Here is a 24011-nt window from a genome sequence, read left to right on the forward strand (position 1 = left end):
CCCTTGTCAAATAGTGGTTAAACATATATTTGAAACTTAAAAAGCTAAACTACAATAAGCATTTTCCTTGTGGTATCATGAGCATACCATATAACAATAACCAAGATGTTTGCTTTTCCCTGACTTCTTATAGAGTGAGAGGGAGAAGACAAGACCAAGAATCCAAAATCCATTAACCTTTTACTCATTTATCAAGATTACCTCAAATTCCTCTTATCTGAGACCATTATTTTCAAAACCCATTTTGTGCAAAATAATTGTCATCGAGGGTTATAAAGTAGATACGCAATTCATCAATGCCTTTAGGTATCAGTTTAACCTTTGGATCATGCTGAATGACCAGAGAGGGAATCACCAGTTATTCTGAATTATCTTCCTTAGTTGTTCTTTTTACTGTTGACTGATATTGAAAGATTGTTTTTAAAAAAAATCCACATTAAACACTCTGATGTAATTGTTGAATAGATGCTGTTGAAGCTGACCATCACATTATACTGGGCTTCTTTTGAGGGACTCCTGGAAGAAATTTTCACAAGTTTGCTTGTTTCATAGACATTATGAATGTTAGAACTACTGTGTTTTCTTTGTTACTTTGTGTATTAGTTTGCCAGTCCTGCCATAATCAAATACCATAGATTGGGTAGCTTGTAGAACAGAAATTAGGTTTTCACAATTCTGGAGCCTGGAAATCAAAGATCAAGATGCTGGCAGAGTTGGTTTATCTTGAGTCCTCTGTCCTTGTTTTATACATGGCTGCTTCTTGGTTGTCCTCACATGGCCTGGCCTTTTCTCTGTGCACATGTGTCCTGGCATCTCTTCCTCTTCTTATAAGACTACAAGTTCTATTGGATTAGGATTTCACCCTTATGACCTCATTTAACCTCAAGACCTTACTTCCAAATGTAGTTTCCTAATTAGTGATTAGGGCTTCAATATATGAATTGTGGGGGAGCACAATTCTGTCCATAACATTTTGTAACTAGGGATTTGAGAGCCAAATCTGTGTGCCACATCAAGTAATATCAGAAAATACTTGACAATATTTTTCTATCTATATTTTACCTTTAACCTGATTTTCTTGTTTTTGTTTTTCATATGTACTGTATTTTTCATAAGGTACCTTGAATCTTTTTTATAAGACAGAGGACACATAAGCAAACAAATAAATTCTCTTCTATAGTAGATTTGTATGTCTGTTTGCTCACTGGAAGTGCCAAAAAGTGCTGGAGGGGGTCCAATGGTCATACTCCTCTGAGTATTGTCAAGCAGGCAAGTACTTGGGCTGCAAAGCAAACCAAAAGTTTATTTGGGGTCTTCAGGAATTCCAACACAGGAGACACAGACTCAGGAGGAAACTAAAATATGTTCTAAGGTGGGAGGACAATGACAGAGCAATAAAGGCAAAACTGCAGGCTTATATAAGTTGTTTTGCAAGAACTCTGACTGGTGTGGGTAAAAATAATTAATGTTGGTCTATTTAGGATAGGTTACTATACCAGGTGCTAAGTTGCATTTCTGTGATGTGAGCCTCATTCTAAGAACTGCAACAGAATGTAGCCATTTGTGGTTGGCACAACCTAAAATTCATGTTCCGTTCAGGTGTGGTCATGCATTTCTCCAATGGTCTCCTGGCTCCTGACATCTTAGGGCCCTTGACATTCCTGACTCCATTTTGGATGTTTCTGTTAATGGTACAATTAACCAATTTACATAGGTGTTTAGGTTTGTAATATATATTAAAATGGAATAGTTCTTTCTCCCTTTGATAACAGAACCTTAATGAAATTAAAATTTTATACACAGTGAAGTTGTTTTCCTACTTAAGTCGATTCTTCTTTCTTTTGTTCTAGAAAATCTTAAAGAAGAAGGAGCAACAGCCTATCAAACCAAAGCCAGGACCAAAGCCAGGACCTGGGTATATCTTTTTTTTTTTTTTTCCGGGTGTATCTTTTATATGATAGCAGAAAAGTATAAACTAATGTGCTTATTTTGGGTTTTATCTTGACTTAAGTATCTAGGTTTAAAGAAATGCACATGGTTGAAAGCTCAAGGTTTTACCATATCATTTTCAGTATTTCCATTTACTCTGACTAAGGCAAGGAGAAAGAAAAAATGAGTATATTAATGATCTTCAGTAGACCAGGCTGGAACTTACTATGTAGTAGCTGGGAAAAGTAGTATAACAATACTGTAATGTAATGCTTCAACTGTTTTTTGTGTTAGAAACAGGATACTACAATTCACTATGCTAAAAGCATGCCTTTCAATGAATCTGTGAGGGATTCTTTAGATTTCCGTGCTACTATATGTAGCAAATTTGTTGACAAATTTCTATGAAAAACTATTGATTTTGTGAGATAGATTATACAGTGAGATGGAGAGAAGGGATTGTGGAAAGGTAACCCCAAAGTTTCTTAGAAGGACAGGTTTCATACTTGTTTTTTCTTATTCACTGGTAATACATTCATTCATTAATCCACCAAATATTATTTTAGTACTGATAGTTTATTCAGTCAATAATGAATATCAAGCACCTGCTATTTTAGGTGCTAAGGACAGAGTGAACACAATAAAGTCTTTGTTATCGATGGCACTTAAAGCCTAGGAAGATTGCTATTCATCATGGAAGGAGGCAAAAATTAGAGTGTAAGTCCTACCAAGTGATGGCGACTTAATGAACACCTCAGTCTTTCCATGGAAGACTTAGAAGGCCAACACCTAAAGAGCGGTGATTATTCATAGGAGTAAGAGATTCACCTTAGTACTAAGGACAAAACAAATTGATTTGCCCTAACAAAAGCATGAAAACAAGCCTTCACAAGTTAAAAATGATAAACAAGTAACTCAACCACCACCTAGAATTAAAAAAAAATCGACATTCCTCTGAGAACAAAAACAGAATCCAGAATCTCTACAATATAAATATTTATATACAATAAATAAAATATTAGACATGAAGAAACAGGAAAATCTGGTTCACATCAAAGAAAAAGATATCTCAGATGTTTGAATTATCAGGTAAGAGCTTTAAAGCAGCTAGTATAAATGTTTAAGGACCTAGAGGAAAAGAAGTTCATAATAACAGAGAATGATAGTTTAGAAATAGAAACTATAAAAAATAATCAAATAAAAATTCTGGAACTGAGAAATACAGTATCTGATATGAAAATGTCATTGGATGGGTTGAACACATATTGGGAAAGAAAGTAGAAAAGGTCAGTAAACTTGTAGATCTATAGAGACTTGTCTGAGGCACAGTAAACCATAATTAGAATAAAAATGAACAAGGCCTGACTGACCTATCATTTAATATCAAGTGGACTACCATATATGAATTGGAGTCTCAAAAGGATAAGAGAAATAGAAAAGAGGCAGAAAAAAATAGTTGAAGATACAACAGCTGAAATTTTCCCAAATTTAATGAAAAACATCTTTATATATCTAAGATCATCATATCTAAGCAAGATAAATACAAGAAAAACTCCATGTAGGCAGAGCATAGTCAGAGTTGAGAATCAAAAGCAAAGAAAAAACTTTGGAAATAACCAGACGGGGAAATACACATTATTCAGAGGGTTATAATTCTCAGAATGATGGATGTCTTTGCATCAAAAATGGTGGAGGACAGAAGGTAATAAAATTATATCTTTAAAGGGCTGAAATAAAAAAATTATCAATTGACAATTCTATATCTAATGAAACTATCTCACGGCATTGAGGATAAAAAAACAATTTTCAGTTAAAGAAATGAGAATTTATTGCCAATGATCTGCACTTCATAAATGTTAAAGAAAGTTCTTCATGGGGCGCCTGGGTGGCTCAGTGGATTAAGCCGCTGCCTTCGGCTCAGGTCATGATCTCAGGGTCCTGGGATCGAGCCCCGCATCGGGCTCTCTGCTCCGCAGGGAGCCTGCTTCCTCCTCCCTCTCTGCATACTTGTGATCTCTCTCTCTGTCAAATAAATAAATAAAATCTTTAAAAAAAAAAAAAAAAAAAAAAAAAAGAAAGTTCTTCATGCTGAAAGGAAATGATATCTGATGAGAATTTCAATCTACAAGAAAAAATAAAGAAGATTGAAAATAGAAAATATGTACTGATCAGTACAAAAGAATATATTTTTAAAAAATTCTTTAAAATTGACCATTTAAGGCAAAATTATAACATTATTATGTTACTTATAAGTTAGGGAGATGCAAATATATGTGACAATAAAAGAAATAGAGTTATGTTCTTGCAAGTTACAATTTTATGTGTAGCAGTATTAATCCTAAATAGAGTGTGGTAAGTTAAGAATGCATATTACAATTTCCTGAGCAACCACTAATACAAAAAGGCAAATCTAAAAGTACATAAACTAAAATGGAATACCAAAAACTGTTCAGTTAACCCAAAAGAAGACAGGAAATTGGAACATATTGAGTGAATAAACAAGAAATAGAAAATGGTAGACTTTAGCCCAACTGTAACAACATTTATATTAAATATAAAGAATACTTAATACAGTATACTTAAAAACAAGAGCTTATCAGCCTAGATAAAAAAGCAATACCTAACTCTCTGTTCTCTGTAATAGATGAATTAATTGGAATTAAAAGGATAGTCAAAGATAAATAATGAAAAAAAGCTAGTAGAAGAATGCTAGAGTGGCCATATTAACATCAAGGCAGACTTTGTGCACTTTCTCAGCATCAAAGAGGGCAGAAACTTTCTAACTGTAAAAGGACCAATTAATTAGAATTAGCTGATAATCCTAAATGTGTATACCTTACTAATAGAGAGTCAACATAAATAAAGCAAAACTTGACAGGATTAAAGAACAAAATGGATGACAACCCCATAATTACGGCTGAAAAAATATCCCATACCTCTTTTAGTAATAGGAAAATTAGTAAAAAGAATGAAGACTGATATTGCAGATTTGAACAAGCCACCAAGTTAACTGGACCTAATTGACATTTATAGAAGACTACGGTCAACAACAGTAGAATATACATTTTTTCTCAGTGTACATGTAATATTCATTATAAAGATAAGAAAGCAAGGAAATAACAGAGAAACAATATGGCAAGTTAACAAAGCCAAAAATTGGTTCTTTGAAAAGATTAATAAAATTTGTAAGGTCATAACAAAACTGATTAGGAAAAAGAAGATACAACACAAAGTCTGGTATTAAAAATAAAGGAGATGTGAATAACTTCATGCCTGCCACATGCAACAACTAAGATGAAGTGGACAAATTTTTTGAAAAAAGATAACATACAAAACTGTCAGAAGAATAAATAGAAAATTGGATGATCCATGTCTATTAAAGATTGAATTTGTTATCAAAAACCTTTCCATAAAAAGACTTGGCTTATAGAAAGAAGGCTGTTTTTTATAACTATTTAATGGTGTTAAAACTGTGTAACTCTTTTTCCTATAAGTATTCCTTACCTGGTTAGTTGATTGGGAGGTCTTTTTTCCTCACAGGTGTCACTAAATTAAAATCTAGTCCAGCCCTTTCAATGATTAAAAAACTGTAGAGTCTGAAAATGAGTGTTTATTATAGTTATTTTACGGGAGCCAGCCAGCTAATCTGAATGCTAAACATTTTCCTGTATGGTCTACCATCTGTTGCCAGCATAAAGAGCTATGGCAAAGTTTTGCAAGGATATCCAGCTAATTTTTGTAGGATATCTTAAACATTTTAGCAAATAATGGATGAAGAGAAGTTTAGAGGTCTTTTGATTTAATCCTTTTAATTTCTACTTAAGAAAATTGAGATTCAAAAAGATTAAGTGACCTTTTCAAGGACACAAAAGTAAAAACAACAACAACAACAAAATCAACAAACAGGACTGTTAACTAGGATCCAACCCTTAATTCTCAGTATTCTTACTAATCATGCTGCTTTATGCCATTTGTTTATAAATTGTTAACAACCTTTCTGATGATTACTTAAGTAGACTGAAACCTTACTTCATGAGTTAGCAGATTTTAGAGGGCTCTAGTGATCACTAGAATAAAATCCCAGGAAGAGGGAAACAATGTGAAAACAAAGCAAAGTGGTGACAATATAAAGCTGTAAATACATCACACACAGACAATTTCATTGCAAATATCTAAGTGAAACAATGTTAATATTTTCTTGTTTATTTGAAATTTTGCACCATTTCTATCATAGAAATTCCATGTAACTTTTTAAAATCCAAATGTTGGGACCCTATCAACTTGGCCGGAAGGAACTTTCTTGTTAGAGAGGAATTTCCCATATATTTTCAGCTAGAGGTTTCCTTACAGTCTGCATGAAGCAGAGTGTATTATGTAACCTCCATCAGTCATCAGTCAACTTCAGTAAGGTACTGGCCAATTTCTAAAGTACTTTTGCATTTCAAGGGTAAGAATATGTCACCCATATATTACCACTGTCAGGCTACAGTAAGTGCAAGAGAGTTTGTTCTTTCCCCTTCTCTTCTTAGTTATATTAAAAAAAAATGATGGAATTCATTCACAGATACCCACAAGCTTTGCAGGAACCCTCTACATTTGGCATATAGGACTGGTTTATGCACCTACTCAGCAGTATTTTTTAAGGAGACACTCCCTTGTCTATTAAAAGGTGGGGCAAGGAAGTTAAGCTAACTAAAACTAATGCTGCTACACTGGATTTGGAGTCATGGTAAATTTGTGTACCTGCTCCTGTTCTCAGAGGAATGGAACTTGTTGCCTCATGGATAAATGATGGTTCCTAAGACGGAGTCATGATCATTTCTGTCCTAGTCTTCAATGATCATATGCCTAAAAGACAAACTTTCATTTTTTTTCTTTCTTTATTATTATTATTATTATTATTATTATTATTATTATTATTATTATTTTTGGTCTTACCTCTCTGTTTTTTCAACTGTGAAGATCTCAAAATTTAGAAGGAGAAGAAAAGATGGGATGGTACATTTGCCTATACAAATATGTGTACAGATGTACATAAGACTTTTCATTAGTGTTATTATTAAACAAGGAACTGTAGTCCTCAAATCCAGTACATTTAGGTTGAATTTAGTAGGATGTAGTTGCCAAAAAGTGGCTACTTGATCTTATTTTTGGGTTCTTAAATATATGTATTTGTGTATTTTTATGAGAAAGAGATGATCTTATTGCCTTGATTTTCTAATTCTACTGTAAATATTGATTTCATAGACACGCTTGTCCAATATTTATAGAGTATAATATTCATAGGTGAACATTTATAAAATTGTTTGAATCCTGAATACTTTCTATTTCTTTAGTATTTTTCAACTTAACTAATTTCAACTTAACTAATAGATTTTGAGATTGTTGAAACTCTCTTAAGTTTCCGAAGATCAGTAGAAATCCATAAGATTAAACTATGGTTTAGAAAACCTGAAACCATTATTAAGGGAAGGTTGAGTTAATCATTTCAAAGAAAGCCAAGCAAATTCTGTTAGAATTGTCAGTTCAATTAGAACTGACAAAGGAATATTTTTGTGAATTTTAGTGTTTTTTAAAGTAAAATACCTAATATAAGATTCCTAAATTAGAAAGAATTAAAGACAAATAGATGTAATTCCTAATTTTTAGTTTAAAAATGTAATTTATACATGAATTATGTATTTATATTTTTTAACTCAATAAAGGTAAACATGGAATGGTATTTTGCTATGAAGTAAGTAAGATCTTGACTTTTCCTACTATCATTAAAAAAAAAAACTCCATGGGGCGCCTGGGTGGCTCAGTGGGTAAAGCTTCTGCCTTCGGCTCAGGTCATGATCCCAGGATCCTGGGATCAAGCCCTGCATCAGGCTCTCTGCTCAGCAGGGAGCCTGCATCCTCTTCTCTCTCTGCTTTGTGATCTGTCAAATAAATAAATCAAATCTTTAAAAAAAAACTCCTCATTAACTTCTTTTTTTTAAAATTTTTTATTTATTTCTTATTTTTTATAAACATATAAAGTATTTTTATACCAGGGGTGCAGATCTGTGAATTGCCAGGTTTACACACTTCACAACACTGTCCATAGCACATACCCTCCCCAATGTCCATAACCATCCTTCCCCTCTCCAACGCCCCCCCCAGCAACCCTCAGTTTGTATGTGAGATTAAGAGACACTTATGGTTTGTCTGCCTCCCAGTCCCATCTTGTTTCATTTATTCTTCTCCTATCCCCCAAACCCCCCATGTTGCATCTCCACGTCCTCATATCAGGGAGATCATATGATAGTTGTCTTTCTCCGATTGACTTATTTCACTAAGCATGATACCCTCTAGTTCCATCCATGTCATCGCAAATGGCAAGATTTCATTTCTTTTGATGGCTGCATAGTATTCCATTGTGTATATATACCACCTCTTCTTTATCCATTCATCTGTTGATGGACATCTAGGTTCTTTCCATAGTTTGGCTATTGTGGACATTGCTGCTATAAACATTCGGGTGCATGTGCTCCTTTAAATCACTACGTTTGTATCTTTAGGGTAAATACCCAGTAGTGCAATTGTTGGGTCATAGGGTAGTTCTATTTTCAGCATTTTGAGGAACCTCCATGCTCTTTTCCAGAGTGGTTGCACCAGCTTGCATTGCTACCAACAGTGAAGGAGGGTTCCCCTTTCTCCGCATCCTCGCCAGCATCTGTCATTTCCTGACTTGTTAACTTTAGCCATTCTGACTGGTGTGAGGTGGTATCTCATTGTGGTTTTGATTTGTATTTCCCTGATGCCGAGTGACGTGGAGCACTTTTTCATGTGTCTGTTGGCCATCTGGAGGTCTTCTTTGCAGAAATGTCTGTTCGTGTCTTCTGCCCATTTCTTGATTGCATTATTTGTTCTTTGGGTGTTGAGTTTGCTGAGTTCCTTATAGATTTTGGACACTAGCCCTTTATCTGATATGTCGTTTGCAAATATCTTCTCCCATTCTGTCAGTTGTCTTTTGGTTTTGTTAACTGTTTATTTTGCTGTGCAAAAGCTTTTGATCTGGATGAAATCCCAAAAGTTCATTTTTGCCCTTGCTTCCGTTGCCTTTGCCGATGTTTCTAGGAAGATGTTGCTGTGGCTGAGGACGAAGAGGTTGCTCCTGCGTTCTCCTCAAGGATTTTGATGGATTCCTTTCTCACATTGAGGTCCTTCATCCATTTTGAGTCTATTTTCATGGGTGGTGTAAGGAAGTGGTCCAATTTCATTTTTCTGCATGTGGCTGTCCAATTTTCCCAGCACCATTTATTGAAGAGGCTGTCTTTTTTCCATTGGACATTCTTTCCTTCTTTGTCGAAGATTAGTTGCCCATAGAGTTGAGGGTCTATTTCTGGGCTCTCTATTCTGTTCCATTGATCTATGTGTCTGTTTTTGTGCCAGTACCATGCTGTCTTGATGATGACAGCTTTGTAATAGAGCTTGAAGTCCGGAATTGGGATGCCACCCATTTTGGCTTTCTTTTTAAAAGAAAAAAAGGCTATTCGAGGTCTTTTCTGGTTCCATATAAATTTGAGGATTATTTGTTCCATTTCTTTGAAAAAAATGGATGGTATTTTGATAGGGATTGCATTAAATGTGTAGATTGCTTTAGGTAGCATAGACATTTTCACAATATTTATTCTTCCAATCTAGGAGCATGGAACATTTTTCCATTTCTTTGTGTCTTCCTCAATTTCTTTCATGAGTACTTTATAGTTTTCTGAGTATAGATTCTTAGCCTCTTTGGTTAGGTTTATTCCTAGGTATCTTATAGTTTTGGGTACAATTGTAAATGGGATTGACTCCTTAATTTCTCTTTCTTCTGTCTTGTTGTTGGTGTACAGAAATGCAACTGATTTCTGTGCATTGATTTTATATCCTGACACTTTACTGAATTCCTGTACAAGTTCTAGCAGTTTTGGAGTGGAGTCTTTTGGGTTTTCCACATATAGTATCATATCATCTGTGAAGAGTGATAGTTTGACTTCTTCTTTGCCGATTTGGAATCTTTAATTTCTTTTTGTTGTCTGATTGCTGATGCTAGGACTTCTAGTACTATGTTGAATAGCAGTGGTGATAATGGACATCCCTGCCGTGTTCCTGACCTTAATAGAAAAGCTTTCAGTTTTTCTCTATTGAGAATGATATTTGCGGTGGGTTTTTCATAGATGGCTTTGATAATATTGAGGTATGTGCCCTCTATCCCTACACTTTAAAGAGTTTTGATCAGGAAGGGATGCTGTACTTTGTCTAATGCTTTTTCAACATCTATTGAGAGTATCATATGGTTCTTGTTCTTTCTTTTATTAATGTGTTGTATCACATTGATTTGCGGATGTTGAACCAACCTTGCAGCCCTGGAATGAATCCTACTTGGTCGTGGTGAATAATCCTTTTAATGTACTGTTGAATACTATTGGCTACTATTTAGGTGAGAAATTTTGCGTCTGTGTTCATCAAGGATATTGGTCTGTAGTTCTCTTTTTTGGTGGGATCTTTGTCTGGTTTTGGGATCAAGGTGATGCTGGCCTCATAAAATGAGTTTGGAAGATTTCCTTTCATTTCTATTTCTTGGAACAGTTTCAGGAGAATAGGAATTAGTTCTTCATTAAATGTTTGGTAGAATTCCCCTGGGAAGCTGTCTGGCCCTGGACTTTCGTTTGTCTGGAGACTTCTGATGACTGTTTCAATCTCCTTAGTGGTTATGGGCCTGTTCAGGTTTTCTATTTCTTCCTGGTTAAGTTGTGGTAGTTTATATGACTTTAGGAATGCATCCATTTCTTCCAGATTGTCAAATTTGTTGGCGTAAAGTTGCGCATAGTAAGTTCTTATAATTTTCTGTATTTCTTTGATGTTAATTGTGATCTCTCCTCTTTCATTCATGATTTCAATTTTTTGGGTCCTTTGTCTTTTATTTTTGATAAGTCTGGCCAGGGGTTTATCAATCTTATTAATTCTTTCAAAGAACCAGCTCCTAGTTTCATTGATTTGTTCTATTGTTTTTTTGGTTTCTATTTCATTGATTTCTGCTCTGATCTTTATGATTTCTCTTCTCCTGCTGGGTTTAGGGTTTCTTTCTCCAGCTCCTTTACGTGTAGGGTTAGGTTGTGTACTTGAGACCTTTCTTGTTTCTGGAGGAAGGCTTGTACCGCTATATATTTTCCTCTCAGGACTGCCTTTGTTGCCTCCCACAGATTTGGAACCGTTGTGTTTTCATTATCATTTGTTTCCATGAATTTTTTCAATTCTTCTTTAATTTCCTGGTTGACCCATTCATTCTTTAGAAGGATGCTGTTTAGTCTCCATGTATTTGGGTTATTTCCAGCATTCCTCTTGTGATTGAGTTCTAGCTTCAGAGCATTGTGGTCTGAAAATGTGCAGGGAATAATCCTAATCTTTTGATACCGGTTGAGACCTGATTTGTGACCCAGGATGTGATCTATTCTGGAGAAGGTTCCATGTGCACTAGAGAATAATGTGTATTCTGTTGCTTTGGGATGAAATGTTCTGAATATATCTGTGATGTCCATCTGGTCCAGTGAGTCATTTAAGGTCTTATTTCCTCGTTGATCTTTTACTTGGATCATCTGTCCATTTCAGTGAGGGGAGTGTTAAAGTCCCCTACTATTATTGTATTATTACTGATGTATTTCTTTGATTTTGTTATTAATTGGTTTATATAGTTGACTGCTCCCATGTATGGGGCATAGATATTGAAAATTGTTAGATCATCTTGTTGGACAGACCCTTTGAGTATGATATAGTGTCCTTCCTCATCTCTTATTATAGTCTTTGGCTTAAAATCTAATTGATCTGATATAAGGATTGCCACCCCAGCTTTCTTCTGATGCCCATTAGCATGGTAAATTGTTTTCCACCCCCTCACTTTAAATGTGGAGGTGTCTTCGCGTCTAAAATGAGTTTCCTATAGGCAACATATAGATGGGTTTTGTTTTTTTATCCATTCTGATACCCTGTGTCTTTTGATTGTGGCATTTAGCCCATTAACATTCAGGGTGACTATTTTTTTTAATATTTTATTTAACACAAAGGTCACAAGTAGGCATAGAGGCAGGCAAAGAGAGAGGGAGAAACAGGCTCCTCACTGAGCAGAGAGCTTCATTTGGGGCTCGATCCCAGGACCCTGAGATCATGACCTGAGCCGAAGGCAGAGGCTTAAACCACTGAGCCACCCAGGCGCCCCACATTCAGGGTAACTATTGAGAGATATGAATTTAGTGCCAATGTATTGCCTGTAAGGTGACTTACTGTATATTGTCTCTGTACCTTTCTGATCTACTACTTTTAGGCTCTCTCTTTGCTTAGAGGACCCCTTTCAATATTTCCTGTAGAGCTGGTTTGGTGTTTGCAAATTCTTTCAGTTTTTGTTTGTCCTGGAAGCTTTTTATCTCTCCTTCTATTTTCAATGATAGCCTAGCTGGATAGAGTATTCTTGGCTGCATGTTTTTCTCGTTTAGTGCTCTGAATATATCATGCCAGCTCTTTCTGGCCTGCCCGGTCTCTGTGGATAAGTCTGCTGCCAATCTGATATTTTTACCATTGTATGTTACAGGCTTCTTTTTCCAGGCTGCTTTCAGGATTTTCTCTTTGTCACTAAGACTTGTAAATTTTACTATTAGGTGACGGGGTGTGGACCTATTCTTGTTGATTTTGAGGGGGTTTTCTGCACTTCCTGGATTTTGATGCTTGTTCCCTTTGCCATATTAGGGAAATTTTCTCCAATAATTGTCTGCAATATACCTTCTGCTCCCCTCTCTGTTTCTTCTTCTACTGGAATCCCAATTATTCTAATGTTGTTTCGTCTTATGGTGTCACTTATCTCTCGAATTCTCCCCTCGTGGTCCAGCAGCTGTTTGTCCCTCTTTTGCTCAGCTTCTTTATTCTCTGTCATTTCGTCTTCTATATCACTAATTCTTTCTTCTGCCTCATTTATCCTAGCAGTGAGAACCTCCATTTTTGATTGCACCTCATTAATAGCTTTTTTGATTTCAACTTGGTTAGATTTTAGTTCTTTTTTTTTCTCCAGAAAGGGCTTTTATATCTCCAGAGAGGGTTTCTCTAATATCTTCCCTGCCTTTTTCCAGCCTGGCTAGAACCTTCAGAATTGTCATTCTGAACTGTTGATCTGACATATTAACAATGTCTGTGTTGATTAGGTCCCTAGCCTTCTGTACTGCCTGTTGTTCTTTTTTTTTTTGTGGTGAATTTTTCTGCCTTGTCATTTTGTCCAGATAAGAGTATATGAAGGAGCAAGTAAAATACTAAAAGGGTGGCAAAGACCCCAGAAAAATGTGCTGTAACCAAATCAGAAGAGACCCCAAATCATGGGGGGGGGGGGGAGAAAGGGGATAGAAAGAGTTCAGAAAAAAAAAGAAAGAAATTAAAAAATAAAACAAATAAAGAAATATATAAAAAAGAAAGAAAAATATATATATATTAGATAAACTAGTTAAAAAACGTTAAAAAGAAAAGGGTAAAAATTTAAAAAAAATTAGCAGAAGAAGAAAAAAGAAAGAAAAAAAATTGAAAAAAAAATTAAATGAACCCCAAGACTAAAGAATCATGGGGAGAAAGCCATGAGTTCCGTGCTTTGCTTTCTCTTCCTCTGGAATTCCACTGCTGTCCTAGGTATTGAACCTGCTTTCCTTGGTAGATAAACTTCATCCTGGCTTGATTTTTTTGTTGATCTTCTTGGGTGGGGCCTGTTGTAGTGACTCTCAAGTGTCTTTGCCTGAGGTGGAATTGCACCGCCCTTACCGGGGACTGGACTAAGTAATCTGCTTGGGTTCGCTTTTGGAGCTTTTGTTACCTGAACGCTTTCCGTAGAGTTCCAGAGCACAGGAATGAAAATGGCGGTCTCCCAGTCTCCTGGCCTGGGGGAGCCGAGAGCCCGGGGCCCCACTCCTCAGTGCACCCCCAGAGAACAGCGCCCAATCACTCCCGTATCCCCGGCCTCAGCCGTGCTCCAAGCTCACCCAACCTGCGACAGGTTCAAGGTAACCCCGAGCTGAGAGCTCAGTCCTCAGCTCTGTCTCTTTATAGCCAGCTTTCCTGTTCTAATACCTGCGAGCTCTGCGACACTCCGACACCCATGATCCTTCTCTGACCCTGTGGGACCTGGGGCCACGCTGACCCCATGTGGGCTTCACCCCAGTTTAGCCTCTGGAGCAATGTCCCTCAGTGGAACAGACTTTTAAAAGTCCTGATTTTGTGCTCTGTTGCTCCGCCACTTGCTGGGAGTCGGCCCCTCCCCCCGCGGTCTATCTTCCTGTCGTTTTGGATTCACTTCTCCACCAGTCCTACCTTTCAGAAAGTGGTTGATTTTCTGTTTCTAGAATTGCTGTTCTTCTTCTCTTCGATCTCCCGTTGGATTTGTAGGTGTTTGCAATGTTTAGATAAGCTATCTAGCTGATCTCCTGCTACCTGATGTAATCTCAGCCTGCTACTTCTCCGACATCTTGACTCCTCCCTCCTCATTAACTTCTTGATGCTTAACCTATTTTCTCTTAAAAAAAGATTTTATTTACTTATTTGAGAGGTAGAGAGCAAGAACAAGCAGAGGGAGTTGGCAGATGGAGAGGGCGAAGCTGGCTCCCCGCTGAGCAGGGAGCCCCATGTGGGGCTCCATCCCAGGACCTGGTATCATGACCTGAGCTGCAGGCAGATGCTCAACTGACTGAGCCATCCAGGCATCCCTATTTTCTCTTATTTTTATATGGTATCTTTAATGTAAAGTATCAAATGCAGTTTGTATTATTAGGTAAAGAAAAATAATGCATCAGTGTATACAGAGTCCATTCTCAGAATCTAAGTCAAAATTGTGAGCCAGGAGCTGTATCAATTGTAATCTATTGTACTATTATGATGGCATTATACTTTTATTTTCTGTGAGATTTTCTTTATATAAACAATCTTCTTTGAGGTCTACCTGAATTTGTTTAGTACCTCTAACCATATAGCAAGTAACTTCTTTTTCCTTCAGATAACCTACTGTATTCCATGAATAAGACACATACTTTATTTTGATGTCTTTCTGTGGTGAGCTGTTAATCCCTTGAAGATTCATATGAACTCTTTGATAAATCTTTCTTTTGTTGAATTTCTAAAGCACATAACTGTTTTTTAAAATAATGGACTGATTCGTAAGTATAGAACAGAACAGTTGACAGATCTTTTATCTATATATAGAAACAGATCTATATCTATATATTGATATATAGATATATCATAGATCTATATCTATATAATAAAATATGTGTTAATTTACTGTGGATGTAATCAGTAAGGCTTCCAGTCAACAGTAGGCTCTTAGTAGTTAAGTTTTTCAGGAATCAAAAGTTATATGCGGTTTTTTTTATTGCACAAGGGGTCAGTGCCTCTAACCCCCATGCTGTTCAGAGGTCAAATGTAATGTCTTTAAGATGTACTCTGTTTTCATTTATTTAAAATCTCTGCTTTCTCCTGTTTGGCTTTAATACCTCTTACTAAGGACTTTTTTTCTCCATATGTTAAGAAAAATGGTTGACTTCCAGCTATTTGCAATGGACTTACTTCCTGCTTTTACCAAAAGGAAAGGTCTCTTATCATACAGTCCCCCGCCCCTGCCCCGGATTATTCTGGCTGACCTTCCAGCATGGATGATATGGTCATCCCTGGACAAATCATGTAGGATTCACACAAGTGGAAGAAGTCCAATTCTACAAAGAGAAGGTGGTCTAAAATGGAGGAAAGGAACAAGTACCCACCATACTCAAAGGTATCCCTTTCACAGTATGTTGCCTGGGAAAAAACACAGTATTTCAGATGTAGTTTTATCTGTGCAATCTAGAGTGGGACCAACTGTCAACACTGTGGGTCAATGCATCAAGCCCATTACGTCAGTTCTGGTGGGCAGTTTCTTAAGGGCAATACTCACATTGATTTAAATTCTGAAAACAAACAAACAAACACAAAACAAACCCTAAACAAGCAAACCGTAAGACCCCAAATATTTGAATGTATCTCCATTTTGTGCTTCTTTCGTCCCTCCTTTCTTCTCTTTCCCTACCCCTCTTTTCTTCACTACATATTGCCAAACAAACAAAAAAAAAGTTGTCACTCTCGGGGAATTCAGAGTATAGCGGGGTGATAGACCCAGAGATAATTATAAAATAATGTGGCAATTGCAGTGATAGAGGAAAGGTACCTAACCATTTTCATAGGTCTGAAAGGAATTATTTGTACAATGATATATATTAACCAATTGCAGAGCTTTGCCAGTAAAACTATGGCATTCCAACATCGGATTTAGCTTCTTGTCACGTTTACCTAAGATAATTAGTTCACAATTACCTTTTCAAGAATCCCACACCTGCCACGATATGCATTTAAAATTATATCCTCCACCCCTGCAGCATTCCCTAACTGCCTTCCCTGATTTATTTATTTTTAAAATTATAACACATATTGCCTTCTAACATACTGTGTAGTTACATTGTTCACTGTGATTACTGTTTGTCTTTCCCATTAGAATATAAGCCCAATGCGGGCAGGGGATTTTTTTGTTTTGTTTACTCTAGTGTATTTCTCACTGCTAGAAGAGCATCTTACACTAAATGAATGGACAAATATTTGTTCAATGCATGGATTATATTTTTTGATCTTTTCTCTGTCTTCTAATTAAATTTCTTCCCTTTCTAGCCATTTGTAGCTTCTATTTCAAATTTTCTACTGCTTGTTGGTATCTTTACTAGAATATCCCATAGCCATCTCTTAAACCTGAAATAATTCTGTATTTCCCTCTCCAAATTTTCTCTCCTTTATTCCCTATCTTAGCTAGAAATTATACTATTCATCCTGTCATCTAAAACCACCCAATCAGCTTTCTATTTCTCTACCTGATTTACAAGTTTTTATAAGAACCTTGCAAATTGCCTTCCTCACATTTAGAGACATCACAAATCATTCCCTGGTATATCAATCTAGTAAAAACAAGACAAAAATAATAATAAAACTAAAATTAAATAAAAGAAATAAATTCAAGGTGGCTTGACTTTTTTTTTATGCACATGCTGGCTCTTGGCACCTTTACTACTTTAATTACCTACCAACTAGTTGATAACTGATAAAACATGGTCCATACTTACTTGCCCATACTTTGTAAATTTTTTTTGCTTTTTTCTCTTTGAAAGTGAAGATATTTACCATTCTCCAGAATTCTCATATAACATTCATTGTCCAGTTTCTCAAAGACAGCAGATGAACAGATGAATCTGGGAAATTACTTTCCTGAGCACAGAAAATTTAACTAACTGAGAGCAGCTTCAGTTTCGTTTGTGAGATCTTTCCTTGGTTTGAGCTTCAGTTTTCTCCTGTGAGTAGCTGTTCTATCCTTTTCAGTTTGAGGGTCATTCTTCCTGAGCAACATAGAATTAGCACAATCTGAGATACTGTAGTTCCAGTAAACACCAAGTGATGCCGACGTCACTGGCCCTCAGACCACACTTTGGAGTAGCAAGCTAAGAGGCATATTTGACTATGTCTAGGTTCCCCTCGACTCCCAGCTCTGTTGATGACATGGTTGCTATCTGCTAGGGTCGTTGAGTTTGTAGAGAGAGCTATGGTGAATCACCTTCCTGGTGCTCCAGCGCCATATACTTGTGTTGAGAAGAAATCTGGAAAAACAGTTGCCAGAGAACTGCATGTCCTGGGACATGCTACCACCTCCAAACTCACACACCTCAAAGTCAAGTATTATCATTCAGCTGCATGTTCAGTATTCTAGGCCTGACTTCCTCAGGATTGTTCCTTAGTAGTGTCAGAAGAGGATAAAGGTAGATAAGTCTAGGTCAGATAATTGCCTCAATTCTCCATTTCTTTTCCCTGATATCATTTGGTGGTGCTTGGTTTGTCCTTTTTGCTGATGCTCCACCTACCCTGACTCTACTGCATTATGACTATTTCCCTGGCTTTTAGAATGTCTAATTGACTCTGAATCTTCAGGAGCTATTGGTCCCTTGCTTATGACTTGCCAAGAATTTTGAAACTTCCTCTTAGTTGTTAATTGTGGTGCTTTGGTCTCTTCCTTATATTACTTATTCTTCTGTGTAAGGATTCTGCTCAGGAAAGCTGTACACCCAAGCAGGAGCAAGGCTGGTGGGGGACCACTGGCAGCCTAGGTCTCTGAACATGTCCAGAATCCAGCATCATTGAGAGTCACCAAAGATCATTAGGTTAGCAGCATCTGTTTTTTTTTCAATCTTGCCCAACTAGATGGAAAAACACCACACCAATGGGCAGGCCAAAGAAGATGTGAAGCAACATAGTTCTGATAGCTGGGTTCTCTGGTAAAACAGAGTTGGATCATGCTAGCTTAAGCTACAGGCTGAACTGGGACTTCTGCTTTCTTCTCTGGAATAGAGATGGCTGAAACTCTAGAATAAAGTCTTAAGTTTACTTCGCCTTTCACATGCATGGAATATTCATAATTCCATTCGTGTCTGCTGAGGGATGCAGCAGTGAGTGAGGAAGAAACTGACTACATAGAATCAGTACCTGGGAAAAAGAATGGCTGGGCTTGATTAAAGGGGAAGGTCCCTTTAGAATCAGAATGAAAATGTCTGAGGAGCAACAAGCAGAATCCTGGGAGGAGAAACACACATAAATCTTCATCTGTAAATCACGGTAATCTTGCGCACAAGTAAAATGAAGATGAACAAATGTCTCCGGCAGGGAAAATCAGATTTTCAGTTACTTTTCCATGGAAGAACTCACTGGGCGAGAATAAGAGGCAGAAGCATGGGGAGAGGGGGCTATAAAGTCCCTCCTTTCTCTCTTCCAGATTGCTCTGAGGACTGTCCACTTTTTTCATAGAATTTGAGCTACCACTGTCCAACTATCACACTATGTGTGTCTGCAAGAGGTCCTTTGAATTCCTGGCCATGACACTCCCTAAAACATACATGTCGTTGGTACTGAAATATTGAGAATAATCTCAGAAAAATGTTTTTTAGAGTCACCTGAATTCTCTTCCAGGGACAAGGAATCTGTGAACAGGCACCAGCCTTCATTGCCTCCCTTTTTGAGCAGAGGTGAAGGAGACAGTTGGCAGTGGGTAGAGCCAGCTCTCCTCCATGACTGACTAAAGTTTGGATGAGGAGTCGAGGGCTTCCCTGAGAGGAATAAGCAAATTACTGAATTGGGAGGAAGGGTAGACAAACCCATGTTCCCTATTTTGTAGACAAGGTCATGAAAAATGGACAACTCTGGTCACTGTGCCACAGAAAAATCTGCTCCTCTTAAACATTTGCAATGAACATCCTAGTCATTTCAGGCATCTTCAGGGTAACTTCTTTCAGTGTTGAACAGATAAAACATGTAGGCATAGTAAAAACAAATTTTAAATGTCTCTATTAAAGAGAATTCCCTGAAAATGCACCACCGATTACCTTGACCGTAAAATCAGAATCAATTCAATTTGAACAAAAATAGCATTTCCTTTCTACTTTTGTTATTCTACTATGTAAAATGACAATGTCATTTTAATTCAAAATAAATAGTGCTCCTCCAAAGTGTTTATGTGAGGGAGATAATAATTGCGTTTTTTGAACTGCATTTGGAATTTAGATATTTCTAAATTGTTTTGAGGAAAAGCTGTTGATAAATTGTAGTAATAACAAAATAATAACAGTAATAACAAAACCCATCTTTCCATGGAGATGATACAATAGGCTGGGAGATTTCTTTTAGGGGAAAATCAGGTGTGACGGGGTCAGGGAGAGGAAATCCTCCCAGTCTGTTATATCACTTGCATTTCTGGATAGGTACTAGCTAGTGAACTTCAGGTAGTAAACTGTTTAAAGCAAATACCCATAGAGGCTTTCAGTAAAATATCGACCTCCACCCTTTAATATGATCTAGTTAAAGAGGTTGCTGTGGAAATGGGAGCAGCCAAAAATAGGAGGCCACTTGGTTTTGGGGGGATCAGGCAGCTGACATCACAAGGAATGATCAAGATTCAAAAGGAGTGTATAAATAACAGAAGGAAATGCATTTTGCTCATATTGAAACTAAACATTTTGCCTGAATTAAGATGGTATTATCCTCTACTTCAGGACATTGCATCTTATTTTCAAAAGTCTTAGGAGCCCCACTCTGATTTTCAAAGTGTACAGGTTTACTAGCATGAAGTACTAACCCCTTGGGAAGAGTTTGGAATGGAGTATTAAATAACATTAAGACTATATTACATCTCTGTCCTTAAAAATCTTACTTTTTTTCTTCTTTTTTAAAAAAACAAACAAACAAACTCCGTGCTGAACTTAATGCATTGTTTTCAATCTGAACAGACCTTATGTGGGGGATTAAAGTAGGCTGCAAACTTATTTCACTCATTACCCACATTGCTTTCAAATCTGGCATTCAAAGCACGAGGACATCACATGTTTCTACTTCAAGGCTGCACATACAGGAAACGCAAGCCCCCAACACAGCTTGGTAGCAGAGGATCCAAATCAGGGTAAATTGTGAAAATTATAACGAAATTGCAAAGCATTTAGACAAAGAGGCATGCTAGTCTAATCAGGAAAACAGTGATATTTACTTTTTGATAATGCAGGTTGGAAGAGGAATTGGGGGAGGGAAGCATTACAAATCTCTTTTAATATATTTCTGAACTTGGCAACCTTAACTGGTTTTGTCACATATTTGCAGCTTAAAAAGTGTTTGGCTTTTACAACAGCCAAAATAAGTATCCTTTAATCACTTTCAACCTATGAACAGATGGGCAAGCAGTGCTTTTATAAATGGAGCATACAAAATACTTCAATATCAGCCAAAACTAATTAGTAGCAATATCTGAACCAAACTCTAAAACTGATTTGGTGTTTAATATATATTACCCTATAAGCATTAGCAGTTGAAAGGAAATTCCCTGTTCAAATGTTTGCCAAGCTCAGTGTCTAATATTCAGACATGATTAACTTACTAATTAACTTACTGTATCTTTTTTCACATGTAATCTTGCTTAATGATTTCTTCCCTTGCTGAAAACTATTTGATTTCATACCTTGATCATAGATTTGTCAAACTTCAAGTGAAAAAGTAAAATTCAGTTATGCAGTCAGCCCTGGTCTTTCTCTCAAGCTTTCTTTGGGTGACTTTGGTAAGAGGTGGTGGCCTGAGGACCAAGCAGGTGGTCTCTTCAGTGCTGAAAACTGGCTTTATATCCAGCCTCTAATGACTCACATTTTTATCTTCATAAAGATTTTCTCTAAGAGTTTTATAGAGACTCTTTAGTGGCTAAGAATCTTTAAAAATGAGAATTCTTTCCCTATCAGGATTGTGTTAAGACATTGTGAAAGAAGATGAATTTTAAAATTATACTTAGAAGGTAAGCAAAAAATAGTTCTATTGATTCTTTTTCATCAGAGGTTACTTGACCTCCATATATTTGACAGTCACGATGCACTTCCCCCATCTCTGTATATGTGGTATGGCTATGTCTTTTCAGTACTGCTGAAACACACAAAAGAAGACAAATCTAAAGCCTGTCACCGAAATCATCCTAACCGATTGGGGATTGGGGATTTCCAAGGCCAGCCTTTCTGAAGTCATGATGATTTTGTTCTCTTTTGGTTTTGTCACATATAAGGCAAGAAGGGCTTTGAATTCTGACTGCTAATTATAGCTTCATGATCTTTGGAAGTAACCTAATTTCTTTTGCATCAATGTATAAAATCAGGATACTAACATTTATCCAATAAAATTATTTTGATGATTAAAAAAGAAAGTATAAAAAATTGCAGGTACTATTGTCATTATTAGATTTAGTTATTATATGTTTCTTTTATGTTGTACAGTGCATATCAGTCTATTTCAGAAAATCTGAACAAAAAAGAAAATTAGAAACAAATACAGTTGACTGTTGGACAACATGGGGGTTAAGCATGTCAACCTCCCACACAATAAAAAATTTGCATATAACAACTCCCTCAGAACTGAACTACTTAATAGTTCATTGTTGATCAGAAGCCTTACTGATAATAAAAAATCAACTGACACATACTTTATATATCTATTATATACCATATTCTTAGAATAAACTCACCTGGAGAAAAGAAAATATTAAGCAAATCATAAGGAAAATACATATACAGTACTGTGTCATTAAAAAATCTGTGTATAATGGACCTGCACAGTTCAAATCCATGTTATTCAGTGGCCAACTGTTATCATTTTTCTTTAAACCTAAGGTTTTCTTTACAATCTTGTATTTAACCATGGATTTGTGTTTTATTGGAGGAGATGAATCAGAATCTATGAGGACAGGCCCTCAGTAGGAGTTCCTTGAAAATATTTCTTAGATGGCGCCCTTGATTCAGAACCACTGCATTACTACAGTCACTAATAATATTTTGGCATGTTTCTTTCTGGATTTATTTATATATGTCACTTAAAAAATAATGTTGCAATCATATAATGCATGTAATTTAATGTCTTCATTCTCTTAATATCATTTTTTGGAATCGCAAGCATTTTCTTAAGTTATTACATAATCTTCATAAACATCACTTTTTTGACCTCATAATTTATTGATTGCATATGACACAATTTACTTAGGTATTTGTTTCTGGATTTCTCCCATTATAAAGGAAATTATGATCGATATTTTCATATATATAGCTTTTCTAAATTTCTATCTCTTTCAGAAATTAGTCTAGAGAGAATTACAGGCATACTTTATTTTTCTGTGTTTCACTTTATTTCACTTTACACATAGTAGCTTTTTTTTCCCCCCAAAATGAAGGTTTGTGGCAACCCTGTGTTGAACAAGACCAGTGGTGACATTTTTCTAATAGCATTTGCTCATTTTGTGTGTCTGTGTCATATTTTGGTAATTTTCACAACACTTCAAACTTTTTTATCATTATTATATTTGTTATGGTTCTGTAATCAGTGATTTTTGTTAATATTGTAATTTTTTTGGGACACCACAAACCATACCCATATAGGATGACAAGCATAATGCATAAATGTGTATGTTCTGACTGCTCCACCAACTGGTTATTCCCCCATCCGTCTCCTCTCCTCAGGCCTCTCTATTCCCTGAGTCACCCAACCTGAAGTTGGGTGCATTAATAATCCTGCAATGGTCTCTAAGTATTCAAGTGAAAGGAAGGGTTGCACATTCCTCACTTCAAGCCAAAAGCCAGAAATGATTAAGCTTAGTGAGCAAAGCATGTCAGAAACCCAGATAAGCTGAAAGGTAGGCCTCTTGTGCCAAACAGCCAAGTTGTGAGTGCAAAGGAAATATTCTTGAAGGAAATTAAAAGTGCTACTCCAGTGAACACATGATGATAAGGAAGTGAAACAGTCCTATTGCTGATATGGAGAGAGTTGGAGTGGTCTGGATAGAAGATCAGCCGCACCATTCCATTAAGCCAAAGCCTAATCCAACCAGGGAAAAGCCCTAAGTCTCCTCAGTTCTGTGAAGGCTGAGAGAGGTGAAGAAGCTATAGAAGGAAAGTTGGAAGCTAGTAGAGGTTAGTTCATAAGGTTTAAGGAAAGAAGCCATCTCTGTAACAGAAAAGTGCATAATAAAGTAGCACATGCTGATGGAGAAGCTGCAGCATTATCCAGAAGGTCCAGCTAAGAAAATTCTTGAAGGTGGCTGCAATTAATAATAGATTTTCATTGTATATGGAATAGCCTTATACAGGAAAAACATGTCATCTCAGACTTTCATAGCTAAAGAGGAGAAGTCAATGTCTGGCTTCAAAACTTCAAAGGACAGGCTGACACTCTCGTTAGGGCTGAATGTAACTGGTAAGTTTATGTTGAAGACAATGTTCATTTACCATTCCAAAAATCTTAGAACCCTTAGGAATTATGTTAAATCTACTCTGCCTGTGCTCTATAGACGGAACAATAAATCTTGGATAACAGAACGCCTGTTTATAGCATAGTTCACTGAATATATTTTTTTAAAGATTTTATTTATTTATTTGACAGAGAGAAATCACAACTAGGCAGAGAGGCAGGCAGAGAGAGAGAGAGAGGAGGAAGCA

The 24011-nt window shown here is 36.5% G+C and overlaps 1 protein-coding gene across 1 annotated transcript in view; it reads left to right on the forward strand.

Moving 5' to 3' along the window:
• IQCM (IQ motif containing M) overlaps nucleotides 1–24011 on the forward strand; it is a 306849-nt gene that overhangs the window by 67693 nt on the left and 215145 nt on the right. Inside the window, exon 2 of the mRNA XM_045997420.1 lies at nucleotides 1851–1915. Coding sequence (XP_045853376.1) covers nucleotides 1851–1915 — 65 coding nt within the window. The remainder of the gene's footprint in view (nucleotides 1–1850; nucleotides 1916–24011) is intronic.

This window comes from Meles meles, chromosome 2 (assembly GCF_922984935.1).
Source record: "Meles meles chromosome 2, mMelMel3.1 paternal haplotype, whole genome shotgun sequence".
NCBI classification, from domain to species: Eukaryota; Metazoa; Chordata; class Mammalia; order Carnivora; family Mustelidae; genus Meles; species Meles meles.